This window comes from Quercus robur, chromosome 11 (assembly GCF_932294415.1).
Source record: "Quercus robur chromosome 11, dhQueRobu3.1, whole genome shotgun sequence".
Classification (NCBI taxonomy): Eukaryota; Viridiplantae; Streptophyta; class Magnoliopsida; order Fagales; family Fagaceae; genus Quercus; species Quercus robur.
This window is the reverse complement of record NC_065544.1, coordinates 941846-961125: the sequence shown is the minus strand read 5'-3', so window position 1 is coordinate 961125 and position 19280 is coordinate 941846. Positions and strand designations below refer to the sequence as shown.

Here is a 19280-nt window from a genome sequence, read left to right as displayed (position 1 = left end):
ACTATTGAGTACTTTTTTGTAAATAAGTTGAAAATTGTGGGGGCCACTTGATATAAGACCAAACTCTCTCTCACATGCTTCAACCTTCTTCTTTTTTCTTTCTTTTTCTCCCACAGTCCCACCTCTTTCACCAGTTTCACGCATTATGTCTTTCTCTCTTCCTTTTTTCTTTCATTTTCTCTCTCCTTAAATAAAATGGTATACTTTTACTATACAGTCATCACATTAAAAAAAAAAAAAAAACACAAACACATACCAAACACACAATTATGTTTTCATATTTTAAAAAATGTTATTTGATATATGGTACCAAATTTTTTTTTTGCATTATAAATACTTTAAACACATGTTTTCACAATACTTTTTAAACCACAGTTTTCACATCGTTTTGAAAACCAATACTTAAGCACAGCTACCAAACATGCCCATATTCTTCAAATAGCATTCCTGAGAGAAATCATTAATTTCCATATAATGGTGAAGAGTTTATCTTAAAGTGAATATTAATCACTATTTATTGGGCCAGCTATGTCTCCATAATGAATTCCATGATGTAATTTGCATTAATAGTGAATAACATAAATTTAAGGGATACATAAAATTGTTCTTCAAATAGATTAGTATCATCCATGAACCAAACCAAAACTCATTTTAACCAAAAAAACTATACCTTTTAGAGTAAAGTAGTTCTATAATACGAGGAAGCCAGTCACAAAGAAAATTTTCAAATAAAAATAGGAAGGGGAAAGTGGAAGCCACCACCACTTGAGGTGTGAATACAATGGAGCTATATTTGGGAGTTTGAAAGCAATTAACGCTTCTTGATATTTTCAACAGAAATGTCCAATATTCATATTCACACTCCCAACTATCAAATTATCTTTAAAAAGAAGAAAAGAAATCAATTGGTATAGGCGTGATAATAATAAGAGAATGGTTGTGTTTGAATCAATCTCTCTCTCTCTCTCTCACCTAGTCAAAACTATTCGAGACCGGAGTCCCTTCAATTGGATTGGGTCGATACGGTGAATAGGGTTTAGAAAGTTGTAGAGTCTAACATTAAGGGGAAATTTGGCATTTAGCAATATTTTAGCAACTATTTAGTTCGTTGTCAAGTTTGCAAACTAACATCTTGAGGGTTGGAAACCCGAGTTCCTATGCTGCGTTTTTGGGTCTCTTCTTCTTCTCCTGCTTTCTTCTTTATTCCTCTTCTCTAAGCTATGTAAAAATTGAGTGTGTTAGACTAGATTTCTCATGTCAAAATCAAGTCTGTTAGATGTAAGATGTAAATTTTTAAAATAGTTTTGAAAATATGCTAATTAATGAAATTATTAGAAAAATGGTGTTAAAATGTAAATTAAAAAAAATTAAAAAAAAAAACTCTAACATTTATCAATAAACATAGCCGGCCCAATAATAATAATACTACCATATATTTTTGATGTGATGATCATTCTACAAGTATAAGTATTTGTAGAGTGTAAAGAGTAAGAACCAAGATTCAAATCTTCGAGAAAACTTTATTGAGATATTCAATTAAAATTAGCTAGCGTATAATTTGTTTCTTGTATAAAAAATAATAATAATAATTAAAAAGAAAAAAAGAAGAAGAAGGGGTTCGGTCGAGCTTACAAGAACAAGAGCAAGATCTGTCTTTCTCTGACAATTCAAAACCGAAATGACGCAGAGCGCATGACATCGATTCAAATCTCACTCACATAGACATAGACATGGCCACAGAAAGAGAGAGACACGCTTCTTCTTTACCCTCAACATCACACCAAGACAACGCCCTGTAAGTCTTCTCTGTCCTTGATCCAACTACTTCGTTTCGTTTCGTTTCATTTCGTTTTAGCAACATTCCTACTATAATTTGCTGCCGTTTACTATAATTATCGAGATTCATAATTTATTACCACTGACTTAAGTTGCGTTTGGCTGTCAAGAAAGTTTTTCCTAGATAATTAGTCAAAAACTTTGCAATGGTGGATTCAGATTCAGATGCTGATGCTGATGGTTTCAATTTCAATGGTTTGTTGTCATTTTAGGTTTCTAGATATACTTCACGAGGCTCCTTTATTCGGTGACCGCAAGTCCAGAAGCATATTTGGGAGTGTTTTCTACTGTTTTTGTTTGGCAAGTACAAACTTTGGCTTTAATTGCATTGTTTATGTAATGTTTTTGCTGACCTGACTAATAATGTTGGGTCGGGTCAATTTTAGGCAGCTTTTGTCGTGTTGGCCGTGGGAGCTCCATGGATTTTTCATCCTATACAATACTTGATTGCGCCGTTGCTTTGCAGCTGCAATGTTGCTCTTTTACTAGTCACAGGTTTTTGAATCCAGTAGCTCTTATCTTATCTGATTTTACAATCTTATTTATCTCTGAAATTACATTTTGTATGTAATGACTTTGTTGCATTTTTATTTTTTATAGTATTGATTGAAATCTTACATGGCTTTGGAGATGCACCATACATAGAGCATACCTACTTATGTAGGCCTTTTGTTGTTGTTGTTTAATTATCCCATTGAAGGTTTAGTGTGTGTTTTAGATTCTGTTATTTTGTGAAACTGAATCATGGGAACATGATATACTATTATACTAGGACATGTAGTTCTTGGATAATTTTATTTTTATTCTTTTGGTGCTTGATGTCAATGAGTTCTAGCTCAAATGGTTCATCATCCTTCTATAATAATGAGATAAAGAATCAGGTATTGAGTTCAAGACCCATGGAGCGTGTGTAACTTATCAATTATACATCTGTGTGTGTATGGTCTTTGGTGATTGATTGTCCTCCATTCCAACTTTGTTGTATACAATTAGTTCTTTTTTGAGTTCTACTGTTGTTTGTACCTCATCTCAAATAGAGTAAGCATGCTGCCAATGTAGGGAGTCAATCCACTAATGAAGATATCTCAATGTTGCAGGCATATTTCAACAATATCTGGTTTATCAAGTCCATAAAATACGCTTGCAGGTAATATATATATCAGTTACATAGTTAACTGTCTATTTTCTGCTCTCTCTCTCTCTCTCTCTACCTATGTGATGAAGATGCTCTTTCTCACAACCCCTCAAGACACAGACACAGACACAGAATTCTGCTGGTCTTCTGGTTTGTGGAAGTATATTCTGAGTAGACATGGAAAGCTGTTCCTAAAGATAACTTAAAGGTTATACCTGGTGCATAATATTCTCGCTTTTTGCGGGGTTTGGGAGAGGTGATTGGACTGCCTTACCCCCATTTTTTTCTCCCCAGAGAGGCTGATTCCTAGGCTTGAACCCACAGTTTGTTGCTTTTGGTGGAAGGAATTTACCACTGCACCAAGGCCAACCTCTATCCCAACAGCAAAAAAGAGTTTTCCTGTGGACCCCATAATAATTATTGAAAATTCACTTACTGCCCAATTGAGAATAGAATTTCCTTTTGAATTGATACCATGGATTATATTGGTTTTGTTTATTCTTAAGGCCATGTCCCTAGTTAATGAGCTTAGTCCAAATGTCACTTCCTCCTCTCATAATAATGGGATGGAGGGTGAGGTCGTGGGTTTAATACTCATTTGCATGTATAATTTACCAATAAAAATAGTCCATGAGTCCCTGTGCTGGGTATGAATCTAAGCACTGTCCAGACTAGAGGATTTAGCTATTAAGATGCAATAATAATTCTATTTAGTTGAATGGTATTGGGATGTTAATTCATATATTTTGATATGTTATTTGTTATTTATTTTAAATCGTGACATTTTTCTTGTCTGGTAGGGTTATTATAGTTTCAGCCAGAAATTGAAGCATATTGTTCGCTTACCTTTTGCCATCACTGCATATGGTATGTAAGCATGAATTTTTTTTCCTGTCCTCAACCACCCCCCCACAACCCCCCCCCCCCCCCCCCCCCTTTTCTATTTTTGGTTTCTTTGGAATCTGAAAGAATATATATGGTTCTCACTGAAGTTAACTAGAGAGCAAGAATTCATGTAACTAGATCATAGTTGTTGGGATTTTATCTTTGCAATTATTGTTGTTATTATTGGACTTGTTTCAAATATTTTGGTTCAATGGTAGGAACTGCTGCAATGCTACTAATCATGGTATGGAAACCCCACATCTATATTCTTTCCATCTCAACAATACTAAGGTACACATACTATCTAATGGTGCCGAATAACATTTATCTGCAAGATATATTGCTTCATGTAATAAAGTTGAGATAAAAGGGCAAAAAAAAAATTGCAAGAATTTTCCTTTTTGGACTATAAACAATAACTCTTAAATTTAGATGATCTTGAATGTGAATTTTTTTTTCTCAAATTATAATACAAACTACAAAGTGAATCAACAAAGGAAGAGATCAATCTTTTACTTTGAACTCTATTGTAAGTGAATTAACCTAAAGGAGTTTTGTTTGACTAAAAAGACTTTTTCACCGTCCAGAATCTTTTTTGTTGTTGCCATAAATGTTCAGATTCCTGATCTAGATATGTTTAATTTGTTTATAAAAAGCTTAAGGAACTATTCATAGGTTTGAACTTTAATGGTAGGAAGCATGAGTGCAGATTTACAGTACAGATACATTGGTATGGCAATTTTTAGAAAAGTATATAATACAATCTGGTGAGGATATATTAATAAATGAACATACTTTTGTAAATCTTCAAGGCATAGTTGTCAGTATCGTATGATACGCGATATGTATCGTATTGCGTGTAAAAAGTTCTGTATCATATCGGCGTATCGTAAGTGCTTATGAATCATATGATACAATGTGCATATCCTATGAATCGTATTGTATTGTAAAATCGTACGATACATGGCAAATGCTTTAAAATGAGATCTTTTGTTAAAATTTGTACTTTTATTTGAATCTAACAAGTTATTAGACTTGTTTTTAACAAAAAATTATTAGTTTACTTTGTTTACCCTACCAAAATAACATATTCATAAGTTTTTTTTGCTCTCTCTCCTACAATTAGACTACATAGTACACACTTACCCTTCACTTTAATATTTATAAATTTATTTTATATACTACGAATAAAATATTAATTGACAATATAAATTTTTTATTTTTATTATTATTGTTATAAGTCCAAGAAACTAGAATGCCAAAAAAATTTTATAAAAATATTATTAAAATAAAAAGAACAAGAAGAGATGGTAAATGTTAATGACAAATTTTAATGAAGAAATAAGTTTGCAAAATTATAAACATGATGATAGCATTGACTTAGATGGGGTTGATTAGGCAATTTGATGAACATGATGAAAATAAATTATTATTTTTGGGTCATTTGTAATATATTATCACTTTTGAATTTAAGAAATTTGAATGCATATGTTATAAACACATGCTAGTTTGATTTATTTAGTTAGCTTGTTAAATATTATTACATAAGTGATGAATAAATTAGTCATTAGTTGAATATATTCAAAATTTATAATAAATATACCCTTTATATATGTATATTTATAATTTTTTATAAATTTTATTAAGTGTTTGTATATCTTACGATACATGATACGATACGATACATGATACAAAAAAATTATTTTTTTTTTTTGATAAGTAAGAAGAGAATATTATTAGAAAAGAAAAGTAAGAGAAACAAAAAGAGTTCACGGTAGTGAACAATGGAAAAACAAAACAGCAAGACAAAAAGCAGCCCCTAATCTATTCTAATAGAAGAAATAAAATCCGTAAGGGTAGAACAATCCGAGAAACCCCAACAATGAGACCAATCGAAGAGGGTCCTCTGGCAAAACTCAAATAACTGAACCATCGTTTTCTCCTCATCCTCAAAGGCCCGCCGATTCCGTTCAGACCAAATAGTCCACATTAAACAGCCTGGGACCAAATCCCATATATCAGAACTATGCTTCCCAAGCCAATGAAACCAACAGAATAATAAGTCCTCAACTGAACCTGGCATGACCCAAGCGATCCCAAACAACCGAAGCATATGCATCCACAAAGAATGAGTTATCGGACAAGAAAGTAACAAGTGATCCACAGATTCCGCATCACAACAGCACAAATAACATCGATTCACCATAGGGCGCCCACGAAGCATAAGGTTATCCAATGTTAGAATTTGACCATGAGCCGCTGTCCACATAAAAAAAGCCACCCTTTTAGGAACCTTAACTTTCCAAATACCCTTCCAAGGGAAGGTGGAGTGAGCTGCATTACGAATCTTATGATAGAAAGATCGAGCATCAAACTTCCCACTGCCATTAAGATCCCAACAAAGCCTATCACACCCTCCACCCTAGGGATTCGGGTTTGGATGAAAAGAAGAAGAGAATAGGAGGCCGCCAACTCCCAATCATTGAAATCCCTCTGAAATCTTAAACTCCACACTCTGTCATTATCACCCACTGAAGGGCTTAACACATCAGAAATACAAGCCTCCTTATTAGCTGAACACAGAAATAATTGAGGATAAAGACTTTTAAGAGGGACATCCCCAGTCCATTTATCATGCCAAAAAAGAGTACGAGATCCATCCCCCACCACAACAGAGAATGATTAGCAAAAGTTTCCCACCCTTCACTAATACTCCGCCATAACCCACAACCATGAGCCCTACTACAAGCTCTAGTGCACCAACCCCCTTTTCCCTCCCCGTATTTCATGGCTATGACCCTACGCCACAGATGAGAGATTTCATGACCATACCTCCAAAGCCATTTCCCTAAGAGGGCCTGATTAAAAATCGATTCATGATATGATTCACGTTTTGACAACTATGCTTCAAGGTATATCTAGTACTTGTAACCAATGAGTATATGGTAAAATTTTTACATTAAGTTATTGACAAATTTTGGGTACACCCATAAAGTGTTGAATACATATTGAGATTTATCTCTTTCTAATTTTGCATTATTGACTTTTAACACTTAAATATTGATTGTTATTTCTTGACACAATGGATTATTGTCAACTTACCATCCTATCTGTTGGTAGCTTGTAGTTATATATGTTTAATGTGAATGCTACTTCTCGAAATTGTATTCTTGTTTAGTTTATGATTAAATATTGATTGTGACTGTGGCAAGCTATGTGTTGCTGACAAAACTTGGTTACCCATAAATCTGCAGGATTATTATGGTAATCGAAGCAATATGTGCTGGATCTTTTATGAGTGTCTATATTGGTGAGTTCTTACATCCTATTGACATTTAAAGGATTTGACATACTAGAGGCTTGTGATTGAATCCTGTCTTTATTAAGGGGTTTGTGTGTGTGTGTGTGTGTGTGTACTATATCCATATTATACTAAGACCAATACAAGATAACCTCATAAGGTTGGTTGGTTTGGTTGGCTGTTTTTTTTGCTGGGTCTCTCCAATAGGTAAAAAAATCACACACGCCCAATGAGTTTTGAACCCACACTTCACCTTGCTCTAACAAGGGGATGAGATACTGTTTGAACTAGAGCTCACATACAAAAAAAGAAAAAGATAAACATGACCTAATTTATGTTTTGTTTCATTCCAACTGCGGTTTCTGTTTTGTCCAAGAGAAAAGCATTTTCTTCAGAGAATATTAGGATTCCTTTTTTCTGCTATCCCTTATGCTTTTGTTATGAAACAATTTTGCATATCGTGGTGTTCTATTTTGCTGAATGTGAAGTTCTAAACTCATTTTGCATTAGAGGTTATAGGTTCCTTTAACTCTTTTCAATGTGTATTTTGGTGTTTGCAGGTTATGTACACCAATACAATTCATTGAATTCTCAACCTGATGTTTTAAAGTCATTATATTCTCCACTTCAACCATCAAGTTCTTTGGAAGGTTTGAGGTAATCATGGATTGTTAATTTTTTTTATTCCACTATCCATATTCAACACACACACTCCCACACTCACACTCATGCATATCTAGTAGTTGGATTATATATAACGCAATACGTGATGCCATATGGCAAATTTTGGTGCAACAGATATCATGAAGGTGGTCGACTCTCTGATGAGCAAATGGCTTTGTTGCAATATCAGCGTGAAAATCTTCATTTCTTGAGTGAGGAGGTATATGATGATCTGAAATTTACAATTGGTGTTGCTCCTATTGCACTGCATTTCATATCCAACAGTTCATTATGTCAGCATTAACTGCTCCCGCGTAATGGATTCCACATAGTAACACACACACACAAAATATGTATGTACAATATTGTTACTAATTTCAGAGAAAAATGTGCTCATGCAGATTCTGCGATTGCAAGAGTGCTTAAGTAAATATGAACGGTCTAATGATGGAAGCACACCCCAGGTATTTGTCATCCTGGAGATGATTTTCCCTTATTCTGTCAAATAAGAGCAATCTGAATGTCTTTGTTTCCTCAATGAAAGTTCTATCCACATGATAGTAGATGGTGATGGTCAATTTTAGATCCTTGAAGACTCTGAAAAGAATGTGATGTGATTATGGGAGTCTTGTTAACTCCATATTCATATGTGCAATGGCTTGTAAGATACAGGTGGTGTATTAGAGAACATTTTGTAAAAGACATGAATTCTGATGGCCGGTTCATGCTTGTTAGGGAGAGCTTATTTCATTGGTTTATTGGCTGGGCTACCTAGAAAAAGTAGGGTTTTAAAAAGTTTTACATGAGCCAAAAAGTTATGGCAAACAGTCACATCTAATTGAAGGATTTGATGAAATATTTGAAGTGAAATGTAATAATAATTGTATGATTTCTTTTGGAGTCCATCCAGTACGTCTATGTTCAATTTTTCACTAAAAGTTTTTAAGAAGGACAAAACTTAGATATAATTTCCTTGGTGTTGTACCTTAGGTTCCCTAATTGAATTCAACAACGTGGTCCATAACATTGTTTGTACCGCATTGGTCAATATAATCATGTGATCGAATTTAATTGGGGAATCTAAGATACAACACTTAACACTATGTTTGGTTGGGTGGAAGGGGAAGAGAAGAAAAGAGAATAAGGAGAGGGAATAAGAAAATAATAATAAAAGATCATTTTACCATTTTATCCTTATAAATTAATAATTAATTATGAGGACATAAAAGTAATTTCACAAAAAATTCAAAATTTTCCAAGGGTATAGAGTAATTTTAAAGATTTGAGGGGAAATTAAAAAATAAAAAATTGGTGGGGCCCATGGAATCCATTTCTTCCCCCTTTATTTCCTTCTAACCAAACAAAGGATAATGAGTCATTTCTCTTCCCTTCTCTCCTATTCCCTCAAACCAAACAAAGCCTTAAGGAATTGTACCTAAGTTTTACTTAGTTGAGGAATAGTCAGAAAATCATTTACTAATGCCTCCATGTACAGGTTGATCTCGCCCACATGTTAGCAGCTCGTGATCAAGAATTACGGACACTTACTGCTGAGGTAATACCTGGTTGATTTTCCTCACTTGTTCATGTTAGTATGTTACACTTCTCCAAATGTCAATCCCTCATGTTGCTTTTGATTTTAACATTGCATGAACACTGTTTACTGCTGTTATCCATTTGAAAATGAAACAGATAATGTGCGTGTTAATTTTGTACTCTTGTGTTTTTTGATAAGTAACAAGCCTAATATTGTGTTCACATTTTGCGATGCGTGTTTGAAAGAATTTATTGTTTCTATCCAGGAAAAAGAAAAGAGGAAAAAAGAAAGGCACATTATTTTGTGATATATAATAAAGGTAGATTATGCCAATTACTATGTGAAGTACACAGGCATATCAACATTTATTATAAGGGAGAAGTTTTACGTTTTCAAATTCGTAGTTAAATGGGTAGTCCTTTCTACTTCAGATACAATGACCTATGGCATCATATAAACAACAAAAGAATGACCCTTGGAGAGGTAAAATTGCAGCAGAAAAATAGAGATTTATACATTCTTCTTTCTAGTCCAAAGATGACTGAGATGGGATCCCTGTTTTTATTTTGGTAAGTTACACACATCTATGAGTTTTGAACTCACAACTTCACCTCCATATTCTTGTGGGAGGAAGTGACATGATGAAATCCCTACGTATTTGGTAATGTCTTTGGGGCTAATGTAATTGTTAGTGTCAAATGATGTAATCTCACTTTTGAGTTAAGTTAAACAGAAGTATACATACTAAAACTTATTAGTCAATGACCTTAAATACAATTGAAACTTTTTCTCTGCCCCTAGACACTGGGACGTAATTTGTTCATCCATTCACACTATTCTTTTATTTAGGAAATTGAATATAGCATTTGACAACAATCTACTGCGTTATTAAACTGGATACTGAAAGGGACTCACATTGTAGGTGAATCAACTGCAATCTGAGCTAAGGCTTGCTCGGTCTTTGATAGCAGAGAGGGACTCTGAGATTCAGAGTGTTCGTGCTACAAACAATCAGGTAGGTACTAACATGTTAGCTCCATGTCATGTTAGTATTATGTATATGTATTATAATTATTGAAGACCTGGAAACTCTTTATTATATCAATATATTTGTATCATGTTTAGCATCTCCAGCTAGTAAGATTGACATGCTTTTGAGGAGGTTTTATTCTTTCTATGGGCATGTTTCTGCCAGGATTCCTAGTGGGGAGGGGGAGGACATTTTGATCTGGCAATTGAATCGTAATGGTGTTTTTGATGTGCGATTCTTTTATATTGCTTTATTGAAAGCCCCTTCTGTTTCTTTCCCTTGGCAGAGCATTTGGTGTGTAAAGGTACCTAAAAGGGTCTCTTTCTTTTTATGGACTGCTGCTAGGGGTGGGATTCTTACTATTGATAATCTAGTTAAGAAGACCTTGCCCCTTGTCAACTGGTGTTGTTTATGTAGGTGTGATGAGGAGACTGTGGATCACCTTTTGATCCATTGTAAGTTTGCATCTGCTTTGTGGAGTGAGGTCCTTAGTATGTTTGGGGTTCAGTGGGTGATGCCGGACACTATTGTTTCTCTTCTTTTTGCTTGGAGGAATTGGTTGGGAACTTACTCTTCAAAGGTTTGGAATTTGGTACCAGCTTGCCTTATGTGGTTAGTATGGAAGGAACGCAATACCCGAACTTTTGAGGACGTTGAGAGTTCTATAGATAAGTTGAAGGCCTTGCTTGTTAGGACTTTGTTTGAGTGGTCTCATATTTGGGGGCTTACGTATTGTAGTGCCTTGTCTGATTTCCGTAACTCTATTAGTCTTTCCTTATGATTTGACTGTATCTGTTTCAAGGGCAGTGTGTTTACAATCGTAAACACATTGTTCTTTTTCATCAATAAAACTCTTATTATCTATCAAAAAAAAGATTGACATGCTTTTAAGCTTTTGTTGATTTTTTTTAATGTTCTTTATATTTCTGGGGGTACTGAACAGTATGTAGAAGAGAATGAAAGACTAAGAGCTATTTTAGGAGAATGGAGTACCCGAGCAGCAAAGGTATTGTCAATTCGTTTAACTATTTGGTGTATGCAGAACATTTGGCTAATAGAGTCTCAAATTTTGATTTTTTAAAGCTTGAACGAGCATTGGAGGTCGAGCGAATGTCAAATCTTGAATTGCAGAAGAAGGTTTCAACACTCACAAATCAATCAAATACATCAGCAGAACCTACTGAACACCGTGGAGCATAGTCACACTTGTGTTGAATGTTTCTCAGTTCCATTCCTCTGCTAGGTTAAATTGAGAGAGAGAGAGAGAGAGAGAGAGAGAGAGAGAGAGAAGAAGAAGAAGAAGAAGAAGAAGAAGAAGCGTTAAAAGAACTCAGCATTGACAAGTGATGGTTGATTGTATATAAATTTGTTTATAGATTGCCCTTTTTTTTCCCTTACTCTGATAGGAGAAGAAAATATATTCGCGGCAGCCACCTATATAGGTGGTGGAAAAAATCCTCCCATTTTGTTCTTGATATAAAGAGTCCATAATGATTCATTTCAGTTGTCCCATGGCCATGGAGGATTCATAAATACTCGTCTCATATTATGCACCCATAAGGTCTCTCTATTTTATTTTCCTTTTAATTTCAACAAAATGGTATAATTTGATCCCTGATTTTCCTAGCCAACACTTTCAATTTCAGTCAGTTACAACTGGGAGGAGAATATGAATAATGGAAAAGAAAGAAAAGAATATATATATATAGTCTTGCCATTCTCTCATTTGAGAGGTTTCTCCTTCTCTTTTTATTTTTTATTTTTTATTCTTTTTTTTTGGGTGGGGGGAATTAACCCTTTTTTGAGAGTTAATCGGAGGGAATTACTTTCCTTCTTATACTAGCTTTTCAACCCCTACAAATTTATAAGAAATTGAAGGAAGTGGGATGAAATGAATCATTTAGAAATATTTATTCTATTCCCTTGTTTGGGAGTTTTAATAGGAATTGAAAAACCATTCTCTTATTTGGAAATTTAAGTAAAAGGAAATGAAATTGATGGAACATTACATATTTCTCTCTATTTCCCTCAAAATGTCAAATTTTCATTTTCCTCAAAATTTGGATGAATCAAAGGGAACAAAATTAGGCTTAAAAGAAATTTTATTAAAACTCACAAAATACCCCTACATATTTGGCAATTTATTTTAAAATAAGGGTTCAATAGTAATATTGTCATAAAATAGTTTCATTACTCTCCCTCTAAAACAAGATTACTTACTTTCCATTTATTTTTATTCTTTTATTTCAAAACATTCAAACAATATCGCTTAATTTTATTACATTTCTTCCCCATTACTTAAATACATCATGTTTCTTTTCGTTCCTTTTCATTCTTTTATAATTTACTTATTACATTCTATTCCATTCCTTAATGAACTTCTAAATGAAGTGTTTCCATTCAAATCACCTAAAATGGAATGTTAGAAAGCATGTTACATCCAATCCCTTTTATCACTCATGATGTTTAGAGCACTTATATTTGTGTGTGGATTGCATAAGGTGTTAAACTTGCACATTCAAGCCCAAAAATTCACCCACATTAATTAATTAAAAGTGTATAAATTTACATTGTTGCTATAATAACCAAGTAAATATACATGGTTGCTATTCACATGCAAATTTTTTTTAATACTTCTTTACTCATACACGAAGAGATGATTAAAAAAAAGTAATAAAAAATTTGATAAAAATATAATATTTTAATAAAATGTAATATAAAATAGATAATATGATGTGAGATGTTTTGAAAATTGTTGTGTAAAATAAAATAAAAAATTTATTTAAAAAAGTAGGTTCTTTTATGCTAAAATCAATAAAGATGAAAATGCTCTAATAGGAAATAGATTTAGCTAATTTTAACAATGTGCATATCCAACCCACATTAAAGTCCCAATGCCAAAAAGTACATTGAAAATTATGGAATTCTAAATTTTGTTGTCTCATAGTAAAATTTCAATTAGTTCAACTGTTAATAAAATACTTGAGTTCTAATCCCACCCATACAGCATAGAAACCAGTTGTTATCTTGTTCTTATAATTTTTTTTTTTTTTTTTTTTTTTTTTTTAATCATGGAATTGACTCAATAGCTTTCAATCATAGCCTATCTAAAAAAAAAACCATGATGATAGCAAGCAGAAATGGGAAATAGACCGTTACAAAAAGATTATTAGCTATAATTCAAATTACAAGGGGCTGACATGAGTAGTTTCATTCAGAAAGAGACAGCCAAACACATCATTAAAGAAATCACGACCTTTGATTTCTCCTCCAACTAGAGCTTCGGTATCATACTTACATGCTCTCGTACAGTCGGGACAATAAGTCACCTACACAACAAACAACATAACTCTTCATCATTTTGCCAAGTGCATTGGATAGAAACAACCCAAAAGAACACAATAATTGATACTAAGACGAAGCTGGCATTCAGACTTTCAGGTACATACCTCCAGTAACTTTGGCTGGAAAGAGGTATCAAGCATGACATCCACACCATAAATAGCCCTTGATTTCGGACTGTGCATATCTGGATGTACTGCAGCAGCAGCCTCGAAGACTGATCGAATCATTGTTCTCACTCGCAGATGGATCTCCGACCATTTAACTACAACAAAAACAGGAATTTTCATGAGTTATGAGAAAGGTGATGATTTTTTAGAAGTTCTCAAATGACCATTCCCTTGGGAAGGCAAGCACAATTTCAAATGAGCAAGCCCTCATACCTTGATGTTCCTGTTCAAACTCTGTCACAAACTCTGGTGTATTCTTGTGACTAAACCTCCCACGATAATTCTGTAGGCCATAAATTGATCATGCAACAAAACTTAAAACTTACTTTAATGCACGAAAACTTAAATTTTTAAATAAAATGTCAAAATTTGTCTGGTTTTATTTACACAAACTTCGGGTTAAAACCTTTGGGGTGGGGGGGAGGTAGTCCATAACTGCGTGCTAACTAGAAAATTTATATAGTGATACTCAACCATCATGCATAGAACATACCATGACAGTAAAGTGGGTCTCATATTCGAAAAAACTGTGCTTGTCTAAAGAATATTGGTTGTTCGCCAATCTAACCTGAAAACCAAAAATGAAAGAACAATCTTAATATGGAAATCTTAAATGAAGACAATATCCAAGATACTCACATGCAAAATGTTGTTCTTCATTAATCTTTAGATAGTAAAGACGACAGGTTCATATCACATAAGCATCTAGGAAGTAGTACACCAACGAAGAATGAGCATACCCAGAAAACGTCGGAAAGGAATATTTCTAGAGGGTTTATACTCCGAACTAATACTATGTAACGGAGATCAAACTTCTTCCCATTGAACAAAGCAGGGTGTTCAATATACTTTTGGCATATTTTAGGACCAGTCTCCATATGACGGATGATGCAGGATAAATTATCAGTTACAGTTGTATCAATGGTTCGTGCCATATTCCAAGGTTTTAAGATCCACAGATTGTCAAGCCCATCTCTATTGCGTACATAATAGTCACCAATAAGTTGAGATAGATGAGTTTCAAGATTATAAGTAGGCTGCAACCATTCAGGAGATCCATAGGCCTGTTAGAACAAAAAAGATCCGAAGTTAATGATCTTCTTGCAGAGAAAAAACAAGCCTTGTTTTTGTCTTTGACTTGATTATCCAAGCATGCCATAATGCCATAGTTACATGGAGAAGTAGGCAATTTAATTTAAAACTGCTGACAGGCAAAGGTCAGTTCATTGAAAGAGTATTGACGCTAGCATTCACATGCAAAGTGAGCTTTTCCTAACCTTATGAACAGTCTCTGCCAAATGATGTTTCATGACAAGACAAGCCTCGAAAGGAAATTGGTTTATATATTGCTGATCTGTTATTCCAGCAGCCTTTTTCATATCCTCATCTACCTGGGTACTTGTCCATACAATATCAGCATCCTTTGGTTCAGATACTGTAAGCAAAACAAATCATAAAAGAAAACTTTCAGAAAAGAAAAAACCATAATTGAAAAAAACCATCAAAACAACAAATATGAAATAAATTGTTGTCAACCAAAGCTGACACACCAAAAAATACACCTAAGTTTTGCTTATCAGTGTAGTAGAGGATGCAGATAACTGCTACTAAACTGGCAATACTTATCGTATTCCTAATAATATTTGCAGATGCATATCTCATAACTTAACAGAAAAACACTATTGAGATGTTACATACTAAACACAACTATGAAAGAATATAAATTGATTAAATGAAGTCATAACATAAAGGAGTTGAAAGCAATGAAACACAACACATACTGATAACAAACTCCGAACGTGTCAAAAACTCTTCTACTTGAGGTAAATCAGTGTACACACGTAAAGGAGACCCATCAGTATGATGTATACTTCTAGTGGTAGAAGACTGTACAGATGGAGAAATCAAACTTTTCGATTGCAACTTCTGACAGTGCTTCTCATACTCCTGAAGGATTAATGTCATGTAAGACTAGGCAAGAAGACACAGTTTGAATGAATAAAAACAGTGAATCACAATTTAAGATAGAAATCGGAGACAATACTTTTATAAAATAATTCTGCGGCGTATGGAACCAAGCTGAAAGTCTGGCAGAACGTTGTTTGTCCTCCCCAATACCAAAAAGAAAATCGCGAGTGCATTCATCTCCTTTTTGAACATTCTGGGTTGGCCATAATATAGAAAAGCTGAAAAAAGATAACCAGGAATTATAATTGTCAATAATTCAGCTAGTACCATTGGATTTACAACAAAGGAAAAGCTGCATCAAACAAAATGCATATGATGTCTCCACATGCATTTATATGCACGAAGTGCATAAGGATCATATAGGTGTTTACATAAATCACGCATGAAAAATCATGTGGAGAGAAATTACAAAGTTCATCTACAAATGAGAAAAATAGTCTCTGCAACAAAGCAGAAAATTAAAATGAAGGATAAAAAGACAACCTCACAGCTGATGACAGATTCCCCTCTGGCATGAAGAGAAAAGGAGCCACCCTGAAATTTGGTTCATCATTATGCCGCAATGCTGAACCTAGTTCATCCATCACATACCTAAAAAAGAAATCAGAAACAAAGAATCATCACTTCGAATTATCCCAATAAGAAAAGTTCATCAATCCTTAAATGCATACCATACAGAGGTTTCATCAATCTTTTCCTCATCTGCAAGCCTATATGTCATCAAATATAGCCACATAGCACTTATAATGCGATCAGTAACAGGCTCCTCAGCAGTCCATTCAGGAAGACGCGGCTGAAGCACTGAATCAATCACATGCTTGCCAGTATCTAATATTTTTGATGCATTGACACCATTCAGTTCAGAAAGCTTAGGAAGAGATTCAAGAATATCTATGGCACTTTCCCCAAGGGGCCCAGGAATATCCACCTGCAAAACAATTTAATTTCTATAGAACCACAAAATTTTTCCAATGTTGCCTTCAACAGAATCATCTCTGCATATATAGGATTGTAGCTATATCAAACAATACTACCTCCAAAGACCGTAAGCAGGGAAATTCCTTCAGGACTTCCAACAAGACAGCAACAGAATTCTGTTCCAAAGGATTCCCCCGAATATTCAAGTATGATAGAGAAGGCAACTCAACAGGTGAAAAAGCCTGAAAAAGACAAAGGGGAATTAGGAAAAGATCAGCAATGACCACTCCATCAGACTAACCAATCACACAAAATTGTACATCCAAAAATCAAACTCAGTCCCTTTTTCTTCAAATTGGTATGGAAATATCAAAATTATGTCAGTGAAGTAAGTACAAGGCAACCCCATTCCAACATTCTAGATTTCAAATTTTTTATCATCATAATAGTTGCTGATAAAATAAAGCATATAAACAAAGAAGAATCATGCGAAGGAAGTACCGCCCGAACCTTACTGATCAAATTGTGAATACATCTATTTGAAAGGTCAAGAGAGGAAACACTCTCCAATTGATGGTCACCCTCATGGATACTGCCTGGATTATCCTTTCCATACACTCCTCCACAGAAACCCAATGCCCAAGCACCAAATTTAGCGGTGAAACGCGAGTTGTAAATTTCAAGTCTTGGCAGTCCTTGAAGAACTCTATTCTCCAGCTGACTATCACTGGAAAAAGAATACATCAGTCCGCTCTTAATATAAAACCACTCAGTTAAAGCACAAGTGCATAACAGTAACAATTTTCCAAGTATTAGGGCCACATACCAATTTTTAACAACTGGGTTATTGTTCAACCAAAGAGCCCTTAGCTGTTCGAATTTAGTAACTTCCCGAGCAATTATTTCCACATTCTCAAGCTTGTTCCCACACAAGCTAAGTGCAAGTAAACCCTAACGCATAGCAAAACATATAGACACCCAAAATTCAAACAACGCCACATCTGCTAATATTATGAAAATTTCTCAAATAACATGTAGCCTGTAAAAGTTAAAAAGATCGTCACACCGGAAATCTACTAGATAAATCAAGGGACAAGAACGTGTCATCATCAATGTCAAGCTCCTCAAGCTCCAGCCACCTGACTGCACCATCTCCATTCTCTTTTGCACCATGAATTTCACATTCCATTGCTTCAAAAACGCTCAATTTGGTACCATTTTGATGTGAAATTCCATCAACAACTTCCTCAGCCTCTTCAGCATTGGAATTCAAATCAATATCGACACACATCAAAGCAGCCATCCTCTCAGCCAATCCTGAAACCTCCTGCAACTGTTTAAAAAAGAAAAAAAAAACTCTTACTTTGGTACATGAAAAATGTGCGGAAGTTCAATTTCATTCCAAACTGTCAATTTAATTGAAATTGCAAAAGATAGTAATGACTTTGTCAGTGAGCAAAAGATAGTGACTTACAAATACCCAATTGAAAACATAATAAATTTCAATCAGAGTTTGCAAAAACAAATTAAAAAGAGAGAGAGAGAGAGAGAGAGAATGGTGTTTCAAAGTAGAGAGTGAGGCACCTGTTTGTAGGCATCGGAGAGGCGAAAAGTCCAGGCATGGTCGACGAGAAACACTTGGGATTCCTTAGGCATGAAGTCGGAGGAGGTGAGTAGGAGACGCCTTTGACGGCCATCTGAAGTGGGCTCGATTGCGAAGTGGGCTCCGCCGTCAAAGGTCTCCGAGGTGAGCTTCTGGAACAGCTGGAAGTGCAGCGACTGAGGTAGCCCTGACGCCGTTAGTAACAGCCCGTGAACTTTCACGAAGTCCGAGTACCTCGTTATTCTCTTGCCCCCATCCCCATCCCCAACCATTGCAAACACTATTGGCCACTTTCAGTCTCTAGGAACGTCTACAACTACAAGTAGAAGAAGAAGAAGAAGAAGAAGAAGAAGGTGGCCTTGCCCTTTTCACTCGCTTCACTACAGACTACAGTAATAGGCTTATTATGAATATGAATAAAAAGACCCAAGCATTCACATTTGCGTGAATTATATTATTAGGGCGTTAATCATGATTTCAAGTAGGATGGCAACAGGGCAGGGCAGGGCAGGGCAGGGCGGGGCGGGGCGGGGCGGGCCGAAGGATGGGGTCTTCGTTTTCGCCTTGTATAGTTTTGTCTTGCCTCATTTTCATCCCGTCCCGTATGGCAGGAAAAACTTTCTCACCCCATCCCCACCCCTTGGGACCCCGCGAAGCCCCGCCCCACCTCGTAAAACTCTACTTTTTGTTAATTTGCTCTACAACTAGTACAATTTTTTTAATGAAACCTATTTCATTAATAAAAATATACTTAAAATTACAACTAAATTTATCCCATCAAATCAAATCAATTTTTAGAAAAAATTAAATAATATATCCAAGTATTTAACAAAACAATCATATTTAAAATTAAAAAAAAATAAAAAAAAAATCTCATAGTATAACACATAAC

The 19280-nt window shown here is 34.8% G+C and overlaps 2 protein-coding genes across 2 annotated transcripts; one reads left to right on the top strand and one right to left on the bottom strand.

Moving 5' to 3' along the window:
* Window positions 1-1604: 1604 nt before the first annotated feature.
* Window positions 1605-11890, top strand: LOC126705703 (protein FIP1). Its single transcript, XM_050404857.1, has 14 exons — window positions 1605-1795; window positions 2049-2140; window positions 2227-2331; window positions 2934-2983; window positions 3772-3838; window positions 4075-4147; window positions 7111-7166; window positions 7718-7814; window positions 7956-8040; window positions 8222-8284; window positions 9316-9375; window positions 10280-10372; window positions 11331-11393; window positions 11471-11890. Exons 1-14 carry the CDS (start codon window positions 1731-1733, stop codon window positions 11585-11587), a joined length of 1086 nt encoding a protein of 361 aa, XP_050260814.1. The 5' UTR covers window positions 1605-1730; the 3' UTR covers window positions 11588-11890.
* A 1622-nt stretch (window positions 11891-13512) lies between these two features.
* LOC126705663 (uncharacterized) lies at window positions 13513-18768 on the bottom strand. Its single transcript, XM_050404774.1, has 15 exons — window positions 18370-18768; window positions 17852-18118; window positions 17612-17736; window positions 17296-17512; window positions 16902-17027; window positions 16539-16795; window positions 16351-16458; window positions 15944-16085; window positions 15681-15846; window positions 15177-15334; window positions 14640-14963; window positions 14393-14467; window positions 14113-14182; window positions 13837-13994; window positions 13513-13716 (listed from the first exon to the last, which is right to left on the bottom strand). Exons 1-15 carry the CDS (start codon window positions 18658-18660, stop codon window positions 13573-13575), a joined length of 2628 nt encoding a protein of 875 aa, XP_050260731.1. The 5' UTR covers window positions 18661-18768; the 3' UTR covers window positions 13513-13572.
* Window positions 18769-19280: the final 512 nt, after the last annotated feature.

Coding starts and splice junctions, on each gene's coding strand:
- LOC126705703 (XM_050404857.1), top strand. CDS start 1,731: ATGGCCACAGAAAGAGAGAGACACGCTTCTTCTTTACCCTCAACATCA. Junction 4,148..7,110: donor TCCATCTCAACAATACTAAG/GTACACATACTA, acceptor ATAAATCTGCAG/GATTATTATGGTAATCGAAG. Junction 7,167..7,717: donor TTTTATGAGTGTCTATATTG/GTGAGTTCTTAC, acceptor TGGTGTTTGCAG/GTTATGTACACCAATACAAT.
- LOC126705663 (XM_050404774.1), bottom strand. CDS start 18,660: ATGGTTGGGGATGGGGATGGGGGCAAGAGAATAACGAGGTACTCGGAC. Junction 18,119..18,369: donor TCTCCGATGCCTACAAACAG/GTGCCTCACTCT, acceptor TTTTTTAAACAG/TTGCAGGAGGTTTCAGGATT. Junction 15,335..15,680: donor ACGTTCGGAGTTTGTTATCA/GTATGTGTTGTG, acceptor TTTTGCTTACAG/TATCTGAACCAAAGGATGCT.